The sequence below is a fragment of the Festucalex cinctus genome, chromosome 15, assembly GCF_051991245.1.
Source record: "Festucalex cinctus isolate MCC-2025b chromosome 15, RoL_Fcin_1.0, whole genome shotgun sequence".
In the NCBI taxonomy this organism is placed as follows: Eukaryota; Metazoa; Chordata; class Actinopteri; order Syngnathiformes; family Syngnathidae; genus Festucalex; species Festucalex cinctus.
The window spans coordinates 20,265,046-20,289,366 of NC_135425.1; the positions used below are offsets into that span (position 1 = coordinate 20,265,046).

General features: G+C 40.5%; 1 protein-coding gene across 17 annotated transcripts; it reads right to left on the reverse strand.

Annotated features, from left to right (window-relative positions):
- Positions 1-135: 135 nt before the first annotated feature.
- add1 (adducin 1 (alpha)) lies at positions 136-23,691 on the reverse strand. 17 transcript variants are annotated; one of them, XM_077498484.1, is made up of 19 exons: positions 23,529-23,691; positions 18,535-18,746; positions 16,832-16,994; positions 16,544-16,695; positions 16,393-16,473; positions 16,160-16,309; positions 15,471-15,614; positions 15,293-15,391; positions 14,285-14,458; positions 13,862-14,206; positions 10,094-10,189; positions 9,916-10,008; positions 8,145-8,231; positions 7,083-7,239; positions 6,270-6,509; positions 4,756-4,851; positions 2,614-2,629; positions 2,036-2,089; positions 421-567 (listed from the first exon to the last, which is right to left on the reverse strand). In XM_077498484.1, the coding sequence occupies exons 2-18, from the start codon at positions 18,730-18,732 to the stop codon at positions 2,038-2,040; spliced, it is 2,343 nt and encodes a 780-aa protein (XP_077354610.1). In that variant the 5' UTR covers positions 18,733-18,746; positions 23,529-23,691; the 3' UTR covers positions 421-567; positions 2,036-2,037. The 17 variants fall into 17 exon arrangements, 14 of the variants coding, with proteins under 14 accessions (XP_077354618.1, XP_077354609.1, XP_077354619.1 ...); XR_013278828.1 differs by lacking the exon at positions 2,614-2,629 and adding an exon at positions 3,422-3,455 and having other exon boundaries at positions 472-567; XR_013278829.1 differs by lacking the exon at positions 2,614-2,629 and adding an exon at positions 3,418-3,455 and having other exon boundaries at positions 478-567.
- Between the last annotated feature and the right edge of the window lie 630 nt (positions 23,692-24,321).

Here is a 24,321-nt window from a genome sequence, read left to right on the forward strand (position 1 = left end):
TTATACAATCCAAATACATTCTTGTGGTTACAATAAGTGTCTTTGCTTTACACTGGGTGCTTCTTATAAGACATGCATTTAACAAAATAACAAACCAAAAAAAAAAAAAAAAAAAAAAAAAAAGGCCAGCAGAGTGGACAAAGACAGGAGGCATCCAACCCTAAATGATTATTTTTTACACTGTATACAAAATTGGCACGCGCTAAAGGGAAATTAAAGGTTAAAAAGCCAGCGACTAGTGGTGTTAAAACAATAAAAGGGGCTAAACGCGTGACGGAGCTCATATTTAGGACTCGGGCTTCTTTTTGTTTTTCTTCAAGAAGGAAGGAGTGCGGAACTTCTTTTTCTTTTTGGAGGGGGACTTGCTGGGAGACTCGTCACCTTCAGCAGCAGTGGATTCCTCGACGTCGTCGGCGGTTTCGGTGGCAGCAGGGGCAGGGACGGCATCGGAGTCCTCGGCAGGAAGCGCTGGGGCATCGGACGGGTCGTCGGGGGTTAAGTCGGGCAGGGTCTGTCTCAGGGTGGCGGCGTCGCTGTCGTCCTTAAACGTCGGCTCCGGCAAGGTCTCTGATGGGGGACAGCGGCAACGGTTAATGACAGAAAATGGCCGCTGTTGAGCTCTCACTCACACCAACTAAGGCGCTGGAAGAAACAAGCCCCTTTTACGCTAGCTGAAAAAGAACAGCTTTAGGCCCCAATCGCACCTGAGCTCCCGAGATTCTGCCAGCATTAAAACACTGTATTTCCTCAAACAATGGCCTCCGCTCGCACCACCACACCACAATTAAGTAAATCGCTACACAAATAGTGTTGCTTTCTCCATAACATGTGGGTTGCAATTAAAATTACGACTGGCATATTTTTCTAAGGATATTTACCAAAGTGTCATCTGTAAAGCTGAGTTTCGTTTTGAAAGTAAGTGCCCACAAAATTAAAAGGGAAGTCAAAGAAAATTTTCTTAACAATATGTTCTATGCGCCCCCAGTAGTCTAAACATGATATTCTGATTAATATTACGTTTATATGAATTAATCCACCCGTTTTTATCCATCCCAGGAGGTGGCCATTTTGCCACTTACTGTCAACTGAAAATGTCATCACACTTGCTCGGGGCTCAGGCAGCGACCAATCATGGCTCAGCTTGCAAACATCACATGATCAAACGCCAAAAAACAGGTGAGTCATGATTGGCGTTTGAGCCCTGAGCAATTGTGATTGCATTTTCGGTCGACAGCAAGTGTCAAAATGGCCGCCCACTGAGATGGCTCAAAACAGGTGGATTTTGCAGCTTCATTCATTTTCTACCGATCAGAATGCAGAGCAGGGTTATTATAGTTTTGGAATTTTCATTTTAGATAGTTTTTACTTTGTTTTGAGTTTTGTTTTTTAAATTTAGTTTGTTTTAATTAATTTTCTGGGTGGTTCTGTTAGTTTTTATTAATTGTAGTTATTTAAAAAAAAATGCTAAGTTATAGTTTAGATTTAGTTAGTTTCTGTACTAGTTTTTTTTTTTTTTAAGTGTATTACGTGTGCGCAATATTTAGTAAACACCACGGTAAAATGAACAAAGTAACATTAGTCACCTAGCGGACTGCAGCTAGATGACATCACTTCTGTGTGACACAGTTTCAAACGTCCTTATTCTGGTTAATATCAAATAAATATATTCAAAATCATCTGCATTAAATTAATAATGGTAACAAGGACTAAAACGAAGGACATGTTAAGAAAATTGCTTTTTGAATTTTAGTTTTAGTTTTTTCGTTAATTTTCATTAACTAATATAACCTTCATGCAGAGTAATGAGGGCACATACAATATGCTATTGTAAAGAATATTTACTTATATTTTATGAATATAAATATCTCTAAAGATAGAGGGAAAAAAACCCAAAAGAATCAGAGAAGACGACACCGTACATAGAAGTAGAATTGATGTCGGGCACACTTTCCAGTTGAGAAGATAAAAAGGCCCGGCCACTTCATGAGGAAATCAGAGTACTGTTTTTGTTGTTGTTGATGTAGATTAGTTTTACCTTCATTTAAACAGCAAAATCTTAACAAGTGCCATTCCTTTGATCATTTCCACCCTGCGTATATAGACAAAAACACGTATATTACTGAATACTCTGCTACAGACTACTTTGGTGCTTTCAAAGGTTTTAAGGAAAATCACACAAGTGAGGTCACACCACCACACGGCAACATTCTTAACCTCCTGAGACCTAATACTACTTGCTCTAGTAAAACAGAAATGATCCTAATCTAAAAGTGTATCATCATCAAACTTCTCAAACTCTTAAGTTGGAAATCTGTCTGATTAAAAAGGGTCGCAGGAGGATAATTGAATCTGAAATGAAGGCGCAACCGGCAGCCAAACAATCGGTAACCAGTCGCATGAAGCTCACACTGCTACCAAAAACACCAGTTTTAATGTTAGTCTAATATTATTCAGCCCACTACGCAACCATTCGTCTCCTACACACCCACACACAAGATACATATAACAATATAGCGACAGCTTTGGCCTTGGAGCAGCGTTTCCAAGCGCGACAGCATAAAAAGCCAACAGCAGGTAGCCGCACACAGATACTCAAATAAGGCACTTGTGTACCTGGTGAAGAAGACATCTGTAATATGAAAAAAAAAATAAAATAAAATTCAGGATTTCACCTAACCATTTGGAGAAGGAAAATGTGGTTATTTTTCGACAGTGCGTCGTTGGCAAGGAGCGAGGTTAGCTAATAACGAAAAGGTGGGTGGTGAGGGTTACTTCAGGGCCATCTACTACTCTATATAAGTTTGATACCACTTTTTTCCGGACCAATGCTAGTACAAGTATTCACTGGAGTACTCACATATATCAAGTACCAATACCTCTACTACTTTTGATGTATACAATTTCTTTTTGATGCCGATGATGATACACCAATGTGTCAAATTGCCGTGGTATAGTGCCAACTACTGGCGAGGAGGACTTAATGTCAGATTTTGTTTTGCCTTTAGCATCTATGGCTGGTATCGGCAGCCTCCACAAGTACTCGAAACTTAAGATAAGGGCAGTATCGGCCCCATACGTGGAACTCACCCAGCCATCATTGGTTGGCGGGATCATTTTGTTAAAGGGGAAGTCAGCTCCCAAGTTGTGCAAAAAACAGCCACAACTAAACTGTTTATTCGTTTTTGGTTAAAAGCGGTATCGTGATAACTGATTTGAGTTGGGGGGAACTCTGAAATAAACCTCACCCACATCCAGGAGCCAGACGAGGAGTTAAGGGGTCACGGAGTCGTTAGTCTAACGTAGCTCTAGCACTATAGCCATGCAGCAAGAGGAAGGGCATGCCGGAAGACAAGCATGGAGGTGGTTTGGCGTTGAGTCATTAGGTGACGTGGTGAGGGGTGGTGGAACTGTACGTACTTACTATGGTAACAGGTACTCTTTTGCATTTCCATCTCCTGATTGTAATCGCAGCCACAAAGAAGAAAAGCACAAGTAGAAACAAATGTCTATGCAGATCAAACCACAGGCACAGTGTTAAAATAAAAAAACAAAATTTGGGTGTGGAAAAAAAAAGAAAAGAAAAAGAATGGCAGCCTGCCATTCTTAGTGGCCCCAACGAGATGGAAGATGGAAGGCGGAGGATCAAAGGGGAGACATGTAATAGAACAACAGCTCACATCTTGGATTACAACTGACGTCAAAGCTGCACATTTAACGCTTATCTTGACTTAACTAATTAGACAATTACAAAATAATTATACAGTATCACTTTGGATGCTTCTGTGACATAGGTGTAATCCAATTGCAATAAAGACCAAGAGGAAGGACATTCTCATATGTTTATATTTTATCAACTTAGCATGAGAAATACCTTTTTTTTTTTTCTTTTTTTTTACAACTATTTTTCTCACAGGAAATATTGGAAAGTTAAATTTTAGCAACAATTCTACAGTATACTGCAAATCACTAATGATATATAATAAGGATGTATCGTGGGGGGGAAAATATTCTGATTTCTTGCTGAATTTGTTTGATAATTTCTTGGTAAGTTGAAAAAAACTGTCTCCAAATATATTAGTGTTGATTGATTATGGTAAGAGACAGAAAGACATTAAAAATGTGTAAAGATTAAAATGTGTAATTTATCGTGTTATTGTATTCCCAAGCGGTGACACACACAAAAAAAAACTTTGGTACTTATAGAAACTCTAAAGCTTTAACCGTGTCTCAGCAACCACTTAATGACCAATCATGGCTCAGCTTGCAAACGTCATATGACCAAACTCAGAAAACAGATGAGCCGTGATTGGTCGTTATCTGAGCACTGGCCAAGTGTGATGTTATTTTCAGTCAACAGCATGTGGCAAAATGCCCCCGGAGATTTATATAATAATGCTAATTTATACTCCACAAATGCAATATTAACATGAATGTCATGTTCAGACTAATGGGGGTGCATAAAACATCTTAAAGAAATCTTTTGACTTGACCTCACCATTAATGTTCAAATTCCTTTTTATGATTGTTTTACAATTGTACTACGTAATTTTTCCTCTTGGTCTGTTATTACTCAAACACAGAACAATAGAAATGCGATTAAAACATTTAAACAGCCACACGGATGCATAGTAGACTCCACATTGCCCACTGGAAGAGCAGATGTCATCCATCCAGCCTGGAGGACTCGTGGAAACCCCAAGTTCAAACCAAGCTGGGCCAGCCGGAGCCCCAGGAGGTTAATTGGGCCAACCTTACCTTCCTCTGCTCTGACTGGAGTACTGGGTGGCGTACAGGTGGCCTTTGGGTTTTTGGCCTCCTCATCTCCCTCTGGTTCTGCCAATTGCTCTTGATCTGGGGGTGGAAAAAAGAAAAAAAGAAATTAATTTGACGACCAGACTAAATAGGAAAGACCGATTGATTTAAGGCAAGAGGGCTTCATCCATTAAGGCTCAGTTGAAATCCCCCTAAAAAAATATCCCAAAAAGCCGAACAAATTGACACATGGACAAAATCCTTGGTAGAAAGAAAAACCCACATCTATCGCTAACAAAAAACAAAAAAAACAAAAAAAAAACTGACAAGCAATCAAGCAATATACCACAGTACATAAAAATGCACTGAAATTTAGTCAATAAAAAACAGACATTGCTTTATTTTTGCGGTCCAAAATATCTAAAAAATAAATAAATAAAAAAAATAAAAAAAAAATAAAAAAATAAAATAAAAATAAAAACATAAAAATATTAATAATACATAATAATACATGAAAAACTTGGGCAGTACATTTCAATCCAAAATCCCTTGATAGTCTGGTGATTTAAATGCATCTGGCACAGGTTGAAGACACCCTATGCCGATTGCACAAAGCAGCCCCAAAACGGAACCAAGTCTCAAGACATGCAGTGGCAGCCCCGAAAGAAAACGGAACCCTCCTCCATGTGTTTTCTTCTTTGTAATGTATCTTTCGGACATGGTTGCTTTCAAGCCATGGCTTTATGAATATATTTTACTATCACATAAATAAATACAATTACTTTTTTTCTTTTTTTTTTTTAATTGTAGTCCAATGGGGTTTTGCTACCCCAGCATTTCTAACACTGGCACCATATTTCAGTCAACATCACCTTGGTTGTCTTGAGATTTTACATATTCAAGGCCTGCTTGGCTGGATGCAGTAAACTGAACCACGTTTCAAGACACCCTGTGCCCGATAGAAACTACTTTCATCTACAGATACATTCAGTAGCAAAAATCAAACACCTTTACCGGTACCACATCGTTATTTAGTAGTGTATGCATTATGGACAATATAGTATTGCTACTCCAAGGTTCCCATTACAGGTTTATAATTGAATTTAATTTAGCCACTGTGCTAAAGACATGGATAGGTTGTCTTCTTTTAGGGTACCAACAACTTTGTCCACGTGTGTAATTAATTTCAAAGGTGCAGGAGAGAGTGGATACCAACAGATATCCATCCAGGAAGGGTTAGCAGGAAGAAGCATCACTGTTTGCAGTCCAAATATGGGCTGTTCTGATTGGAGAGGTTAAAGCACAGCACACCACAGCAAAAGGCACGTTTGGATGCGAGGAGCGAGCACCCGGGCGTCCTCGGCTCCTCGTTCCAATCTGCAGAATCCTCGGATGCCTTTGGCATCAGAGCGAGGGGATTTGGGGGAAGGTAGGAGGGGAGCAGCAGACTCAGGACCCGCCCAGAAAGGGGAGAGAGGACAGGGCAGGGATGATCGCCTCCGCTTCACCTCATGTACCTTCAGCCTGATTCGCCTCCATCGGCTCCTTGCTGAGGGCTCGCAGCACGGCGCAGTGGAACTCCTTATGGGGGGAGTCCGGTTGGATTACATCTGTAAGGCCAAGGGTCGGGTGGCCCTGCCCGGAGGCTGTTGCTGTGCCGGGTGCAGAGGGCACAGGAGGGGGATCGGGGGCTTCAATCGTCAGCACACGTTCCAGCTCGGACGACAGTGCTGCCTGACAATCACCAGGTTCCTGCACTGTGTATCCAAGTTGGCAGCGTACGTGTAGGTGGAGAGACATCATTACCCAGCTATACAACCAATCTTCATATATGGAACAATGCTGTTGTAATGCAGCAACAAATGTGCTTTGATTTCAAAACTTCATACTCTCGCAATAGTAACAAGTCAAATGCGAAGAAAATTGTTATGTAAGCGTAAAATTAAGTTGTGGCAGTCCTGAAATCCCAGTCTACCTGGTGCGTCATCCATTCAGCCGGCAGGGAGGGGGGGTTGCTTCTTGAAGATGGCTGGGAGTGAATAAGTTCAAAACTCAATGTTTTTCCAATTCTATGTTGTTTTTAATTCCGAAGTTTAGTCCATGTCTGAAATGTTCAAACGTGTCGCCTTTTCTTGACAAATTCAAACTCCAACAGAACACAATGTAACGTTTTCTCAATGTGAGCACGTTTCCAAACTACTTTGTCAGCAAATGATGGCACTGGCAAATGGAAGACTGTCTAATCAGATTACTCCGAGGTCATATGCTCCTCACAGCCTCTAGGGGAGCTGTACAACATCCATAGGGATTGCATTAGCTCCTGTATTTACCTTCAGGTCCTTTCTGCTTCAGCTCTACCTCTCGACGATACTCGTCCAGCTCTTGGTCGGTTAGCTTGTTGAAGGGGTTGGGGCCCTGCTTGCTGACAATCACTTTGGGCTGATACTCCTTCTCGATAATAGCCTTGGACGCGGTCACCAGTTCTCCCTTTAGGACAAACAAGAGAAGGGAAGGGAGGAAAAACAAAAAGATACCTCAAAAACAAGCTGAAATTTGACATTAACATGGATTTTAGCGACTCATATATTTTTCTTGAGCAACCAGAACCGATTTTATTTAACTTCAACAAATTTCATTAGACAATGAAAACAATCCATTCAAATTGTCCATGTCAAATCGACAAGATGTCGATATGCTGCTCATAGTCACTACTAACTAGGAAAAAACATTTGTAGCTAGGAACCACTCTGACTGGGTGTGATACACAAACCAGCATTATAGTCAGCAAATTATTTTTACCATTCACATTTAGCATCTATTTTCACTTGTCTTATTCAATAAAACAGTGTGCAAAAATTCCCCTTTTAAACTTAACAATAGCGTTTAAAGGAGTAGGAAGAAAAATACTATTCCTATAATACATAGAGAGGAGACATGGAATGAGTGGTGAAGAACAGTTGACTGCCTTGTCAGGGCAGAGCACTGACGGAGTCGGGACAGTGTGTGTGAAAAGGAATTCTGTAATATTAAGACCAGGATATGAAGTAAAACACTGGACACTCACTTTTCCTGTCCTATCACTGTAAAATCAATTGTTGCCATCTTAAGTATTTTATGTCACTTGTCACTGGCACGATCTAATTATCAGATTGTAGGATTCTGTGTTGCTGTGTAAAAGTGCACACTTATTGCGGCAACAAAACTTTGCTGGGTTCTGGTAAAACACAAAGCTGAATAAAATGGTTCAAATTTGCAGGACCTCCATATAAAAGAGGCAAAAGTCACTCCTGTACAGAGCATAGCCTCCTTTACACACATCATTCAAACATGGCTACAGACTCTCCTGAGAGATACGATGTGAGTAACAGATTAGTGACTGGAGCTTCAAGTACCTTTCTAATAGATCTAGCAGGACTATAGGACCCCTCGGAGGCATCGAGGCCGTCAATAGTGTCTGTACAGTCAGACAGAGGGGCGTCCTGCAATAGTAAACCCAGTGAGGGCAGAAGGCGATAGGAGGGGCAGCAGACTCATGTTAGCAACCGGGAATCTTGACACACGGATTACACGCATGCAAAAGCGGAAAGGTTGCACGCAAGCATCATCATCACTGCACAATTCACTTGAGTGTACTCCCTCTCCTCCCAAATTTCCTCATATAGTGGCTAGGGATGTAACGATATCCAAATATTGCCATTATCGTTACATCCCTAATAGTGGCCAGAGGGATATATTTACTTCACTGCAGAGTAGCCAGTGTATATCAGGGTTATTCAGTAGGGGGTTTTGTCTCACATGGAATCAGGCCACTTCCTCTTTAATCTCCAGCGAAAAACTCAACTTTACAGAATCCACGTCAGCCATGCAGACAGTGTGTGTGTTGGACTATATACACGTCTACTTTTACAACAACCCATGGCTGTATCAGGAGTCACAGAAAAAGGTAGTTAACAGCCACCATCGGTTATTTTATTCCAGAGATGGTGTTGATTTGAGGTATATTCAATCAACTGGAGGCCGCTATTTAAGGAAAACACAGCATTGGATTTATTTGAAGCTGGAGATTGGAGACAGGATGACTTTATTGCATTTGATAGGTCTGGTATTATATTCAGTTTACTCACACCTGTGCATCCACTAGAGCAAACATGCAGAAAAGCACACATGCAAAGTGAGGCGGTACCATGCGCCAAAGCGGTATCGGCTCTTTTGAAAGTGGATTTTAATATCAACAAGCTCGATTATATAGCAAATCTGTTCAATTCCCCTCGTGTCTTGCTCTTGCTTGATTCTTTGAAGCAGAAAAACTACCCGACATAATGGCGATGAACGCATGCACGAAAAACATAAAAAGTGTTGTTGTTTTTTTGTGCTCAGCAATCCATGAAGCCTGCCGAAGCGCATCCAAAAATGTATAAAATTATGACGTAATAATATAATGCATAATGTTCATGGGCTTTTTGGTATTAAGGGTTCCTGACCTGGAGAGAATAGATTTTAGCCACATTTCCGCCAAAGAACCACCTATTTCTTTTTGTTTTTGTTGTTAAAGGTTTCTTAAGGTACCAAAAAAAAAAGACCTGTTTTTGGCAACTTACCAGTTGTACCACTGTACCTAAAAGGGTGGATGTCCAACTAATTGGTCAGCACAGGAGAATAGCCGACAGAAGACTTTCCTTTCCCACAAATCATGAGCTATAGGAGGTGATGTTTACATCCATGAAACATTTACATATTTAGTGTAGAACAGACATTGGCTAAGGTGGACACTAAGGAATTTATTTTGACTTTTTGATATTTCAGTCTGCTTGCAGTAGGGCAGGAACTCAACAAGAGCTGTGTTGACAAGTAGTGTGCATTGGTGCAGTTTGCATCCATTTTGTAATGTGCATTAACATCTACAAGACTGGAGTGGAACTGGGAATTAGATGTGCATGTCTGTCTCATTTTGACTTTCCTCCAACAGGTTGGCAGTCTGATGTCAAGTTACAGGATTTACATCCTGCCTACTTGGTGGAAATGTGGCGTTTCTGTTTATATACACACAGACACAAATATTTTGATCATTTTGTTATGTACAAACCAAATAAAAGTCATTATACAACCAAATAGGAGCAAATATTCCTCTCCAGGTCAGGAGAAAAATGACATTGCAGCACCGACCTGCTGAAAGTTGCGCTCCACCACTGAGCCAGCGCACAGAACCTGAGACTGAGGTCCCGCGGTTTTAATGTCCTGCAGATTCTGCTCACGGATCTACAAAGACACATAAATGGTAAGTAAGAATATACTATAATGATAAACATGATCAAGAATAAACAGGAACATAATCCAAGGCTACCTTATTCCTCATTTCCAGCACTTCTTTGGGATTGGTGTTCAACGGGATGAACTGATTGGCCACGGCGGCCTGTCGCATTCCTTCCTCTTTAGTCCACTGTGAACGCCACACAACAACACAAAGTCAACACAAAAGAGAAGCAAGATGCTAGGCACCAAACTGAAACGATTCACAAACATTTTTACGCAGGCTTGACCATAACTAAAATAAACATGCTCAACTGAATAAAGACAAAAATGGGCTGGCATGAAAAAAAATTAATTGAAAGAAGTGAGTCAATGATGACAAAAAAAAATATTTTGTTCTGATAAATCACTGGTATTAGCCACTAATGTAATTCATTATTTAAAACATTTATACGTCATTGAGTACCAAATATCCTCAAATAGTGGCCTCCCTTCTTGGCGACAGTGCCACAATTAAGCGACTGATAAACGTGATTAAATAAACACAGCACATCAATAACAACTTTGTGTGCTGCGGCAGCTTTGCAGGCAGTGTATGTTGTGATAAAGACAACCTTTGTAAAAACTAAATTATACCTCTAGGTTGCTGTCATTATTTATTATGCCTGTTACCACCATGAATGGGATTAGACGTCAAAGAATGCTTATTTGATCATTAAATGGATTATAATTTATCAATAGAAAAAAACAAAAACGTTTTAATATATGCTTTAAATCTAGAGGACACCTGGCACTATCCACAGTTGAATAAATAAAGACCTGCTTTGTAAAAACTAAAATACCATCGCTGAGCTGCATGAGATATCTTTGGCACAACACAAACCGCCTGCAGAGCAGACTTGGCATCTCTTCAGCTGACATCTACAGTGGTGTTTAAAAAGAAAGGCCTGTAAAAGCTGCTAAGTATATGCAATATTGCCAAAAGTCACTTCTTGATTCAATCTTACTATAAAATGCATTCATAAAAATAAAGACGTGCCCCTTCTTTACCCCTTGAGAACATTTGGCACCATCTGCAGTTGAGTAAATAAAGGCCCACGCAGAATCCGAAATTAGGCGCACAGTTGGTATCAATAAGTTTAAGATTACACAAATATGATGCTATTGATCTAACTTATTTGCATGATGAGTTGTAACTAAGAACCTTATACTGACCTAAATTGAATTGATGCTCTTAGGCTAAAGAAAGCTGTCTTTGTTCATAAGTGATACGTTGAATAAACTAGAAACTCATTAAAAAAAAAAAAAAAAAAATTAAAAATAAAAAAAAGACCATGAGGTGTTAACATCCCAGGATGAGGATGAAGAGTAGAAAGAGAGGATGAGGTGAGGATCGGGCGGGAGACAATGGCGCTTACGAAGTGAGGAGGGTGGGCAGTGAGGGTGAGCTGGCATCACCAGTCGTTTTCAAAGCTGATTAGACAACATCATCAACAACAACATGGACAAAAGAGAGAAGAAGAGAGAGAGCACCCCTGTTTTGGAAGTGGAATTCCCACATTGCCTCAAAATAGTCCCTCAAATAGATACTTCAACCCAGTCAGTTGTCATCTATCTATTTCACTTTCCCAACAGAAATTACTTCGGTGAGTCTGTACGCTTTTAAAGAGTCAACTGCACACATTTGCACTGCTACTTTGCACTGTTACTAACCAAAACAGGAGTACCGGTACCTGAAAAGTTTCCCAGGCGAACTATAGCGATGTGTCCTGAGTATTAAGGTTTGTTTTTACTTTCTTTTTTTTTTTTTATGCACCAATGTTACTATTACAATAATACAGATGTTCTGATATTGCTTTAAAAAAAAAGAAGAAAAAAAGATATATTACCTTGTTTGCAATGTGAGATGGTTATGCAGCACAAGTACAACTTATTTTTCCAACCATGCTACAGGTGATTTGCACATTGAAAATAGTGAGTAGGTCAAGGTAGTTTTTCTTTAAAAAAAAAAAAAAAAAAAAAAAAAAAGTGCATAACCTAATTTGTTTGTAAACGGCGTCATTCCTACCCGAAAGTTTTTATTTTCCTCCGTAAAATACTACGAATTTTCTGTGTATAGCACCATTTTGTTGCCTTGTGTTATGTGTCCAACCCGCCAAACGACTGTGCAGTATCATGTTAGTTATGTTATTTAGTCCGCTCAGTTTTGCCTCGGTTCTTTCCGTTTGGCTTAATTTCCCCCAAATTATACCTTTTATGACTATTTGTACACATAATAAATGTCCCTTAATAATCATCTCTTCACATCTGCTGTTGAGTAATGAACATTACCTGATCAACAGCACTATTCACAGAAATACAGATTTTCTAGAAGTAGTAACCCCAGGATCCTCTTTATATAAAACCCTGGTAATGCTCAGCAGGATTGTAATAAAACTGAATCAGTTTCAACACAAAAAGAAGAATGAGCAGCAGGTGAAAAATTGAGCTTTCATGCAAGAATTCTTTTCTCATTACAAACTGTGTCTGCAGGAAGCCCATGATTTTTTTTTCAACGCAGTATTAAGAGTTAAATATGAGGAAGGAGGGAAGGAAGGTGGATTGAGCATGAAGATGGACATGTAAACAATATATATACTCACTGAGGAAGAGCCTCACAACACAACATCTCCTACTTTTCCAACAGGAGATAATTAATTTTTATAAAGCCAGATCAAATTAGTGTTTTTTACCCCGCCCCCAAGCTGTCAATCATGCAGGTTTAAAGAAAATTATAATCAACTCAATAGGAAGCAATTGCATTTTTTTTTTCTTTTTGGGTGGGAAAAGGCAAATCATAAATTCAAGCGGCATAATCCTGAAAAAGGGCATTCAGCCGGTCTTAAGTATGCAAGCAATTTACTGTTTTAGTTTAACAAAGAAATAAAAAATAAAATGTGCAGCAGAGTGGTGCGCACCCCCTGCTGCTCGCTCCTCTGGGAAAAACATCATCAACAAACATCAACAACGCATTTCACTACCCACAGATGTGGTGGGGCATGCGGTGGGGCAGCTGGTGGGCCGTCGTGATACATTCAAGCTCTGTGGGGGGGAAAAATAAACTACTTCCACTCAATTGACTAAATTCAATACCTGTACATGCTATTATATATTAAAGAATAGGCTTAGTCTTGTATTAATTAATCAGGGTATTTTTTTATACAGGTTAGATATTGTTTATTTAGTGTGAATTTTGAGTTAGCTAACTCTGATTCACTTAGATTTTACTTTGAGTGTTTTTGCCTTTTTGCAAATGAACAAGTAAAAAATATATATATTTGCCCACATCAGAACAGAATTTTGTACTCCCAACACCATCCACACATTTTAACTAATCGGGAAATTTCCATAAAGGGCATAAACACCAACAAGATGAGGGACAAAATTGTGATGTACTTATGAATATTGAACTTGTCAAGTTCATTTTAAAAAATAAATGGAAAAAAATATCTCATCTTAATAAGAGTTAAGCTCGAACGCTAAAAATTGAGCTTCAGAAATTGCCACAATTTTTAATTCTGTTTTTAGTAACCTAAAAAGACCTAACAAATGTGAAAATGCTTTTAAAAATGCCATTGTTCGCATATTGAGATTACAATGCCCCAATTTGCAAATAAAAAAGTCTTCACAATCTGTGAAGACTGTTTTATCATTTTTTTTTTTGTTTGCAATAAGGCAATAAGACTTTTCCCCTCACAGCCCAGTCCATTAAGATGTCAACCAACTGCCACCAACAAGGCAACTACTGAATACACACACACACACACACACACACACACACACACACACACACACACATGTGAACAATAAGGTAGGCACAGACCAAGCAGTTGGTTATACAGCTTGGCACGCAGACACCGGACGAGAGAGACTGCAGCAAGGGTTTGACGTGATCGTGTGTTATGTTCGTCCACACCTTAGGCTTCGACTTGGGACTGCCGCCGTCGGGCCCGTCCTCGCCGGGCTCGTCGGACCGACCGCCGGCATTGAGCCAGCGGGTCTTGTCGCGCTGGCCGCGCTGGAAGCTGTGTTTCATTGGGGAGCGAGTGCCCGAGTCGCTGTCCTCGCCGTAAGAGTAACCGGCGGAGTGAGCGTTCTCCACGTCACTGTACTTTTTACCTTTGTCTCGCAGTGCCGGACAGCGGTAAGGGTAACCGGTCCTGTAGCCCTGATGGGGACCAGATAAGCAATGAATAACGGTGCATCCTGCAAAACTAAAAAATGCCCATGTTTCAGGTTGACGTACCAGGTTGTCGAGCATTCGCATGAGCGCCTCAAACTCTTGCTCCCCTACTAGCCATTTGGGATGGGCTGAGGACCCGTCGCCGGCAGGCTCGGGAACGCGAGGACGGGACTTGTACTTGCCCGGATCAAGCATCACAAGGTTATCTGGGCCTCCAGCGCTGGCCAGTGTTCGCACCTACAACAAAAATTAATGGAACATGATATCGAATATTATAAAAGACAACAGATGAGATATACTGTATGTGTATGATGAGATATGCCTTAACAAGCTAGTACCCAAACTTGGCATTTTATATTGTGCGTGAGCCCACTTGACACGTCTGGTACTCATGGCTAGTGTGAAAGATCTGCTCAGTACTCAAGACTAGTTAAGTGGTGATAGCCATCCATATTCAGCTATTATGCTGTTTATATGTTGATTTGTAGTAGAACGCTGTTCTATTCATTCTTTTGAACTTTTGTTCTGACCGGAATTAAATAATCTATCCAAGAAAAGCTATTTCTAGAGTCTGCATGTGTCCCCGTGAGGCTCCGTAAGTGGCAGTGTGCATGATTGCTAGTTTTGTTACTCATGACAACATTTAATATAATAATCAAAAATTAAATTGGTGCCACAAGATGGGGCCAGAGTGGGAAGATTTTCCTAAAGATCATTTGAATGGTACTCTACTGTCAAGTCATTCTATTTTAACACATATGACATGAAGTGTTTTGTTTTGTTTTGTTTTTAATTGTGTACTCTACCTTCAATGCCATCTCACCAGTTATTCATGACAACTGCCGCCTTGCACAAAATAAACAGAACTGCTACAAATTTCTCACGACCCAAAAAAAAATAATAATAATAATTCAGGCGCACTCAGCCACACCTGGGCACATGCATTTGCCTTGCAATTCATGAAATGGCTGGTATTCAAAGTAGCTGCCACTTGACACAACATAAAACAAAACAATAAAAAAATAAAACAATAAGAAATAATCAATGAAGTTAAAATAAAATCACCCTCACCTGAATCTCACATGCGTTGACCAGGTTGTTGATGTAATAGAATGCTTCCTCCACAGTTTCGCCCACAGACACCAAACCATGGTTCCTCAAGATAAGCACCTGAGGAGGTAGGAGGAAATGGACGTGTTTTAGGATGAAAACCAAACAATATAAATAACAGCACACACTGAGATGACACCTTGGCGTTTTTGCCCAAGTTCTTCTGAATGACAACGCTTTCCTCATCGTCCACCAGTATGCCTTGGTAGTCATGGTAGGCCACCTCACCAAGGGCAAGAGCCTCAGGCGAGATGGGCAGCAGACCGCATTTCATAGCAGATACCTGGAATTGGTTTAAACAAAAATTGGTGAAGTTTACGTTATGTTGTTCAGAATTTACAGGGACACTTCACCACTTAAGAATTTGTCTTTTTGATGTGAGACCCCTTGTAACTGAAATAAATAAAAATTAATTAATTAATAAATAAATAAATAATGAAATTGTAATTGCAATACTAATGATCTGTGACCTTACACTCACAAAACTCACAAAATAGTCAAATTTGATGCCGACATGAAATGGAACTGGCAAACAAAAAAACAAACAAAACAAAACAACAACAACATTGTAATTTGGCAAAAAAAAAAAAATAGCTGCTTTCGAATTAGGTTCTTGGGCAAATTCCTTAGTTAGAGTTTGTCAAAATACCAACCCTGGAATTTGGCCTAAATGACTGCTTAAAACAAAAATGTCTGACTTCCTGTTTAATTGAAGCAAAGAACTCATTTTTTCCAACTTGCCAGACAGCACTACTGAGGGAATTTTGGGTAGAGTCGTGGTCAGGACCCCAAACGTAAACATTTTCATCAGCTTATTTACAGACTTACCGCAGCGCCTGCAGCCGTATGTATATGGACGACGCATTTGACATCTGGCCGTGAAGCAAAGATGGCGGCGTGCAGATTAAAGCCGGCCCCGTTAACGCCAAGGTTAGTGCTTCCCCGATCCACGATGTCACCCGAGAGGTCAATCTTCACCTGAAGGACAGAAGATTAAAAATGTAATGATTAAACAGAGCAATAAACAGAACATCCAAGCAGAAACCGTGATCAAGACTCACCAAGCTGGACGCGGTGACTTCGCTATACAGGAGCCCGAAAGGGACAATAAGAAAACGTTCTTGGTCTGAGCTCACCCTTACCTGGAGGACAAGGAATAAGTCCCATTACACCGGATGTTCCACCAATTGTTTTTGCTGTCAATCATCTTACTGAGAGATGGTTGTAGATGAGTTGCGACCAGCCAAACAGGTCAGTGAGCCGGTAGAAGGCCGCCAGCTTGCATCTGAGGAGCTTCTCGCCTTTGTCATACGAGATGGAATCCGAGCCACGCAGATCGTTCACCGGAGTCACCATACCCAAACCTGAACAAAAGGGTTAAAAAAAGGAGCGCAAAAGGGAGATATCGCCAAACATGTCAACAGGTGGTGCTATAGACCTTAAACCAGTCCTCAAATAGTTGAGCGGGTGCGATGCCAGGAGGCAGCGGTGGGGACTTACTCATGTTGAGTGCTGCCATACCACCCTGCGGCGCAGCGGGACACATGGACGGCATGCTGGTGGTCATGAAGTCGGCAATCTGCTGCAGCGCTAGCAGGCTGGTGGGTGTCTTGCCCTTCTTCAGTTGATCTTGGATCATGGACTCCAGCTCGTCGCAAAACACCTGCAAAGTGAAACCATTGAAAATGCAACATTATTCCTCCATGGATTGCCTGCGCCCCAAATTTATATCATGGTGTATATTGCATCCCTTCTTGGCACATACATAGCTGATCCTGACTTTATGATAATTACAGAAGCGTAGCCTTTTTGATGCCTTGGAGGCAATGATTAGTGACTTATTCTATGGTGACATTGGATGCAAAGCTTTTGCCTCCTTGTCGTCGTATCATGTTTAGTCACGTAAGCTAGCCAGCCATAGTTTGTAGGTAGTTCAATGTGGACGTTCTTTTCATTGAGTTAATTTATTAAATTTGTATTGGCTAGCGTATGAAGCATCTTGGTGGCACAACACATTGACATACTGGCTCGGGGATACCGTTCATGTCAGACGCTGGACTGTTTTTTAAATATCTGGAACAACTTTAGCATTCAGTGATTTACCTAACTAACAAAATCCAAATGGTCCATAATGTATAAAGCAGCTCTACAACAAGCTTAATACAAATTAGTCCAAATGTTGTCAACATCAATTGCTCATTTTTTTTATTTTTATTTTTTTAAGAAGACAAAAAGAAATAGTATATTGTAGACATTTAATGGAGGTCTTTTTCCACCTGGTCCTGTGGCTGGCCATACAATATGAGCATTTCTGTGACAACAAAGCAGTGAGCACAGACGGGGATACAAAGACTTAATGAACATGCGTTACCGCGATTGGCCTGTTGGGTCCACATCTCTACCTTCAGGCAAATTCATACATCCTATTGAATATACTGTTTATTATCGCGCACTCCTAAAAAGATGCTTTTCACACATCACAATGGACCGTTATTAAAACAGTGGGTGTCTTTGTGCTGAGAATTCAGTTGGTCATACTCATGGCATGCTGTTGAGGAATCAACATGTGATTTATTTGGAAGGCTGTCAAATTTGTTGCTAGTGTAGTGAAAATGTCGGTGCAGAAAGAGGTAGTTAAGCGACCAATCGAAACATGTTTCAATACATCGCATTACGGATGAATCTCTGCTGCGAGTGTCAATCCGGCAAAAAAAAACTTGAATAAGTTGGATAAGTCAACCACAAAAATATGTCAACAAAACATTTGCCTGCAAGCACCGAAGCATCACTGGCACCATGTTATGGTATCCAAAGAGATTTAATTCTTGTTAGCACGGTAGCACCACTGTTACATCTTCAAGACCGTTTAACAGTCTATTAGCACCCTCTAACGGTGGAACATTGATACTGCAGTCAACCAAAGAACAAAGTCAACTTTAACTTATAAATTAAGATTGGCATAATTTGTTACATGCAAACAAAGCAAATCCATTTAATTACTCGATTAATCAAGGGAATAATCGATAGGACGATTAGACATTGACACCCCTGGTTTGTATCTTTAACTCCTTGGCGAGCAAATGGAACTGGCCTTGACGTGTTGGAAACATCTGGTATATTTGATCAAGGAAATTTTGTCTCATAATGCCCATGCATATATCACATCATGAGCTGTGGTGGTTGTCACTAACTCTCCCACTGACCGGGCTTTGCAGTATCATAGAGACCCGCTTCTTCTGTTCCATCATATTAAAGTCCTGGCGCAGGGCGGGCGCCATGTTCCTCTCGCGCAGGTACTCGGGGCTGCTCTCGTCCACCACCCGGTCAAAGTAGCGCTCCTTGTGGGGGACTGTGGCGGGAGGGTGGGCCGTCACCACTCCAGCACCTGATTCGCCGTTCATCCTGGCCTGGCCTCCTGCAAGAGAGAGTGAAAGTTCTTTGGCTTTTTTGTAAAGACATACTGGTGAGCAGGAAACCATTTGCGACCTCAGAAAGGGCCTGAAACCTTCTTATTCCTGCTCAATCATGTTTCAGTCACCTTCAAGAGGTGAGTGTTTCCTTTAGTTTAGTTTTATCATATTGTGGTTAACTTGTATGACAGTTAATTAATAATCAGGGACTTGATCTTTTTTGAGACGGATACCAGTTTGAGTATTTAGTAGAGTGCTCACAGGTACTGAGAACCTATAGGACCTCTAATGCTTTTGATAAATATTTATTGTGAACAATGACCTTTCTTTCTTTCTGGCTGTACTGGTCTCACCAGCAGTAAGGTTACTCAGTCATTTAAACAGTTCAATAAATCCAGTTGGAGCATGAACTTGTTTTTTGACTTAAAAGTGTAAAATTATAACAAAATATACAAAAACAGCTGTAAAAAAAAAAAAAAAATACCTGTGTGATCCCCACGACACTTGTGAGGAATAAGCGGTTCAGGAAATGGATGGTTGGATGGATATACCTGTATATTAAGTGTATTTAATATCATCTACTTTAATCCCGTCTATTTTTCTCAAATGTGGTAAATATGGAACCAGTGAAGGATGGTAAAATGCTGTTGGGACAAAATTTGTATCTGCAAGTCAGCATCGCTTATCATCAGATGTAAATGGTACTTCCTGTCACCTGACTGCCCTGAAAGGTTTGCCATTGATTTTCCCTTTTGTGTTTCTTGGAATCGCGACAAGGTGAGTTTAAACAAACAAACAAACAAACAGAAAACAAGTCAATAGAACAGGTGAGCATTCTCATGAGATGAAGCAAGAAAACTGATTATTAAACGGACAGCTCCGCTTGTGCGAGCGCAAACATGCAAGGCTAATAAGCTTGGTGCAACAGTTGGGGATCAATAATATTAAATGTTCAGACCAAGGTTTGGTGACAATGCTGCACCGAACCAAAACAATCCAATTCTGTCTGTCCTGACTCAATATATTTCAACACAAACCTGGGCACTCAATGCCTACTTAAGCATCCTGAACCCAGTTTCCGCCAAGCATGGTTAAAAGGACATGTTTTGACAAAATGACTTTTTAAAGGTTGGATACAAACGTTATGTCTAGTAGAGTGCCTGTTCAACCAACAACTGTGCAATTAAACTCCTCAGTAAACCATTTATCTGTCCACAGTTTGACTAATTTTAAAATTTGAATATTTATATAAATATTCTATATAGTCGATCCATCCTGCATTTATTTTGCATAATACTGACCCCACAGCAAATTTCTCCGCCCATGGGTAATCCGAGTGAAGATCCGGAGCCACTTTGAAACAACAGCCACTGGGCTTCACTGACTGAAACGTCTTGCAGGGGCACGATCATGCAGGGATACCCACATAAGTCACATGTGTGACCTTGTTATTATATCAAAGCCTATATGCCAAAATGTTAGCAGAGGTGCTATAGTTTTGTTGGGTTCACAGATAAGCATTGTGTATTGAAGCATTCTCCCGCCCACGACACAGCTCTGATGCGTCATCTCACACTCACAACTCCTCATCCTGCCTCAAAAACGTGGGCGCAGAGATGGCAAAGGGGGGGGGGCATTGGCGGATCTCCAGTCCTGTTTGAGAGTGTCATCTCTATGGAGACCCACCACGTTGCCATGGAGACAGGACGGTCTTGTGAAGATTACTGTTATGTAAGAACAGCTGTGGGCTAAGATCGTAGCAGTACAGTCGGTGTTAAAAGGCGCACACAGCTAACTTGTATGACTGAACTTGCCTTTTTTTATGGGAGTGAAACATAAGTAAATAATGGCACACTCTGCCGGAATGGCCACAGATTAGAACCAAGGGTGTGGTGGTGAAAAGCTGCAGCTGATGCACCAGCCTGCAAATCGGTGTAGTTTATGATATTGACATGGGGAGGGGGAAAGAAGAAAAGAAAACACAGTAAAAGCCACCTGACAGGCTCACTCCAAAACAACAGTGAAAAACAGCTCAGTGGATATTCTGTAGCTGGTTTGAGTCCATCTGCTTGCACTGCGAATAAAGGAAACTAAAACAAAATTATTTAAAGTCCATCTGTTTGCACTCAAGGTGCACAGAGTAAAGATGTTGACTGCTAACATTAGCGTCTTGTGTTTATTTGTAAGTTAACTAGTTAATAGGACTTACCTAAATAAATAATCACTTGTTTGTTTTTTAATACAATTTGTTTGTTTATGAAGGACTTCATGAGATTTCTGTCATTAGCTTCACGCATGTACTGATAGACTGACCTGCTGCAACTCACTGTCGTGTACAAAAACAAGGTCAAAGTGGCAGGTTCAAACGTGCAACCTGATGCTTTCCAGTCAAACATGGTGAAGATGTGTAACACACACACACACAAACACATGCTCACTAGCAATGTCAGGCATTTTGTACTACAGCTTGGCCAGAAGGATAGCACGCAACTTTTGTGTCAAGGCTTTTATCTGTAGCTGACTGCAGAGGCCAGGCCAGATGTGGTATAGTGTTGTGTTAAATGCAGCGGCTGCACATTTATCTATTTGCCGCATGCCATATTGCACAAAGGGGATTAAGGGGTGCAGGTAAACAACAAACTTGACTGTGAGACTGGGAGTTGAAAGATGCTAAACACACACACAAGTTATTTGGCTAAACTTGTTTTCACAATCATGACAGTGTTAAAATGCTCTGTTAAAATAGAATGCTCAATAAATAAACATTTTAAGATGGCATAAATTTTGTTAGTTACATGTATTTAGTTTGAAGATGACAAATCCAAAGTACATTCCAATTCCAATTTAAAAACAAAAAATAAAGTTAACATCATACTTTAAAATGGACTGTATAGTTCACAAATGAAAATTGATTCATTCATGCACTCAATGGTAAACTCATAGTGGGTACACCCCCGCGGCCCCACTACAACAGTGGTAGCATGACTTATTTGGAAGGGAATCATACTACAAAACTAAATCAATATTATCGGTTTTAAGTTTTATTTTGGAACGTGCAACACTAGAAACAAGGATGGGCAGCACAGTTGGAAAGCTGCTAGCTTATCTGCATCACAGTTCTGAGTTCATGAGTTTGAATCTCACCTCAGGCCTACTTGCGTGGGTTTTCACCAGGCATTTTGGCTTCCTCCCACATTCACAAAACATGCATTCACTGAAGACTAAATTGATCATACGTGATAGGTGTGACTGCTGCTTGTTTGTCCATATGTGCACTATAATTGACTGGTGTGGTCACTGTGGTGACCAGTCCAGGGTGTACAACTTACCATTACAATAGTGAGGATAAGTGACAGAAAAATGTATAGATGGATGGACAGAAACAAGGGCCACATTTTAAAATGCACTGCAGTCGAGGGTGTGGGAAAAAAAAAAACACACACACACACAACCATGCATAAGTGATGTGTGTAGTGACTGTGGTGGTGGCAACACACAGCCAGACCGACTCAGTCTCGTGGGAGTTTTTCAACCATATACACAATCCGAAGAGGGCTCATCCACAACCAAGATGAGGAGTAGCTAAATAAATAAAATAAGTGTGATGATAGCCATGAAACCAGTAAACCCACTTAGTGTCTGGCAGCTTTTTACAGTAGGAGGAATACGATTCAATATCAAGTGGACACGCAATTGATTTTTTACCAAGTACATGCCAACGAAAATAGCCCGAAGCGCAAGCGCTAATGACTGGATTGGAACAGTTTCCTGTTTCCAAATAGATGCTAAGCTAAATTGCATTTTCCTGTACAACAATGTAATATGGTGAGCTGTTTTACTTTGGTTTGAGTTGTATTTATTATATTTATGTTCACTTCTCATTACACAGGCATGCAGAGTAAATGAAGTGCATTGAACTTGCCAAACACTAGCTGTTTAACTATTTTGAATAGGGATGGGTGAATACCGCTGCCAGGTATCAGGCCCATACCATCAGTATCGGTACTCAAGACGGTGGCCGATACCAGTGCCGGTCACTAGAAATAAAAAGACTAGGACATTTTCATTCATTTCATGCAATGTCATTGCTGTTTTAGGCTTTAAGGGAAATTTTATGTATCTAAAAACTACTAGTAGTATCATTATCGGTGACTACTAAAGAGTTGAGAAAGAAAACTCTTACTGGAGGGGAAAAAAGTGGTATTGAACATCCCTAATTTAGACTCATCCATCCATTTTCCTAACCACTTATCCTCACAATGTCTTCATGATTAACGTAGGAATGTAATTTGTAAGACGGTTAGAAACAAACACTTCACAGAACCTCATTGTAACAAATTTTTACAAGTGGTCATATTTGATTAGTAATCAATTGAAAAACTTTAACATGCGGGAATACTTCAATGCATGACAAAATAGTGCATCAAAATACATGTACCTGTAAATATAGTATGAATCTTTGCATAAAATGCAAAAACTACAGGGACCGATCCAAGTAGCTGTTGAAAATACAGAACACATCAACACAGGCCTGTGTTAGCTAAATATAAAGATATTATGGATTTAAAAAAACACACCAATAATATATGTTCTCCTCGGCCAGGGTGTTGCAACAAAAATAAGCGCACACCCACTTCCCTGCAGCCTCCATTGATCAAGCAGCGACACATTAGCAAAACAACGTTAGCTTGTTCGCGTCCACTTTTAAAACATACGGCGCACGCAAAACAAGCCAGGAGCCATGTTGCGTCGGGCAAACAACGAAAACCCGTCCTTTCGAAGCTTACCCTCTCGTAGACGAGGTGATGAAATGTAACCGTTGCCAGTCGAAGGCAGACGTATTCCGCTATTTTGGTCCACAGAATCTGTCGATAGCAGGGTGAAATTTCGGCCCCTGCGCTGAGTTGGTCGTCCCCCTAGTTTGGCTCCTCCCTGTCCACCACCACCATCATCCCGACTTGGGTGCGGCCAAGCGTCTAATTGATTTTCATTGGTCAAGCAGTAACATGTGACGTGCCTGTAACGACTGATTAGATGACTACTGCGTAGCTCCGCCCATTGCATGGAAAATCAGATTTTGGTTGCTATAAATTAGCCATCCACTAGAGAGTGCAGTCGGCAAACATATGAGAGTAGGCTTGCAACGCAATGTTCCTATTTTTCCCCTAGAGCTCTTTCGGCTACGGCAGATTTCCTGTCGGGAAAATAACAACAAATCCCCACGTGCTCCCTTATTTAACCTTTCAAAACAACTTAAGCTTTTAAATACTTCTTCTTGCAACGTGACATGCGTGACATTCACGGTTTTACCACTAGATGGTGTTGCGTTGTCAATACTGTCACATGATGCTGAACTCAGAGAATTGAACTTTTAAACTTGTAGTTCCCCTAAAGCTTCAATTAAGCATATGACACCATTATGGGGTTTCCCATAGAAAAAGAAGACTGATAATAAGCCAGAAATATGCAGTGTCAGTGGACATGTGAGAAGGGAGAGCCTCAGGTGAGAACACAAATATTTCCTTTTGCCAACATATCTTGTGTCTGTTCAACAGGAAATGTACGAAATAATGATATTTG

Excerpts from the sequence above, each read along its gene's own strand:
- add1 (XM_077498483.1), bottom strand. The coding sequence starts at position 18,732 with ATGAACGGCGAATCAGGTGCTGGAGTGGTGACGGCCCACCCTCCCGCC. Across the intron at positions 15,392-15,470 it reads ACTTGGGCAAAAACGCCAAG|GTGCTTATCTTGAGGAACCA; the intron begins GTGTCATCTCAG and ends CTACCTCCTCAG. Across the intron at positions 14,207-14,284 it reads TGCGAATGCTCGACAACCTG|GGCTACAGGACCGGTTACCC; the intron begins GTACGTCAACCT and ends GGTCCCCATCAG.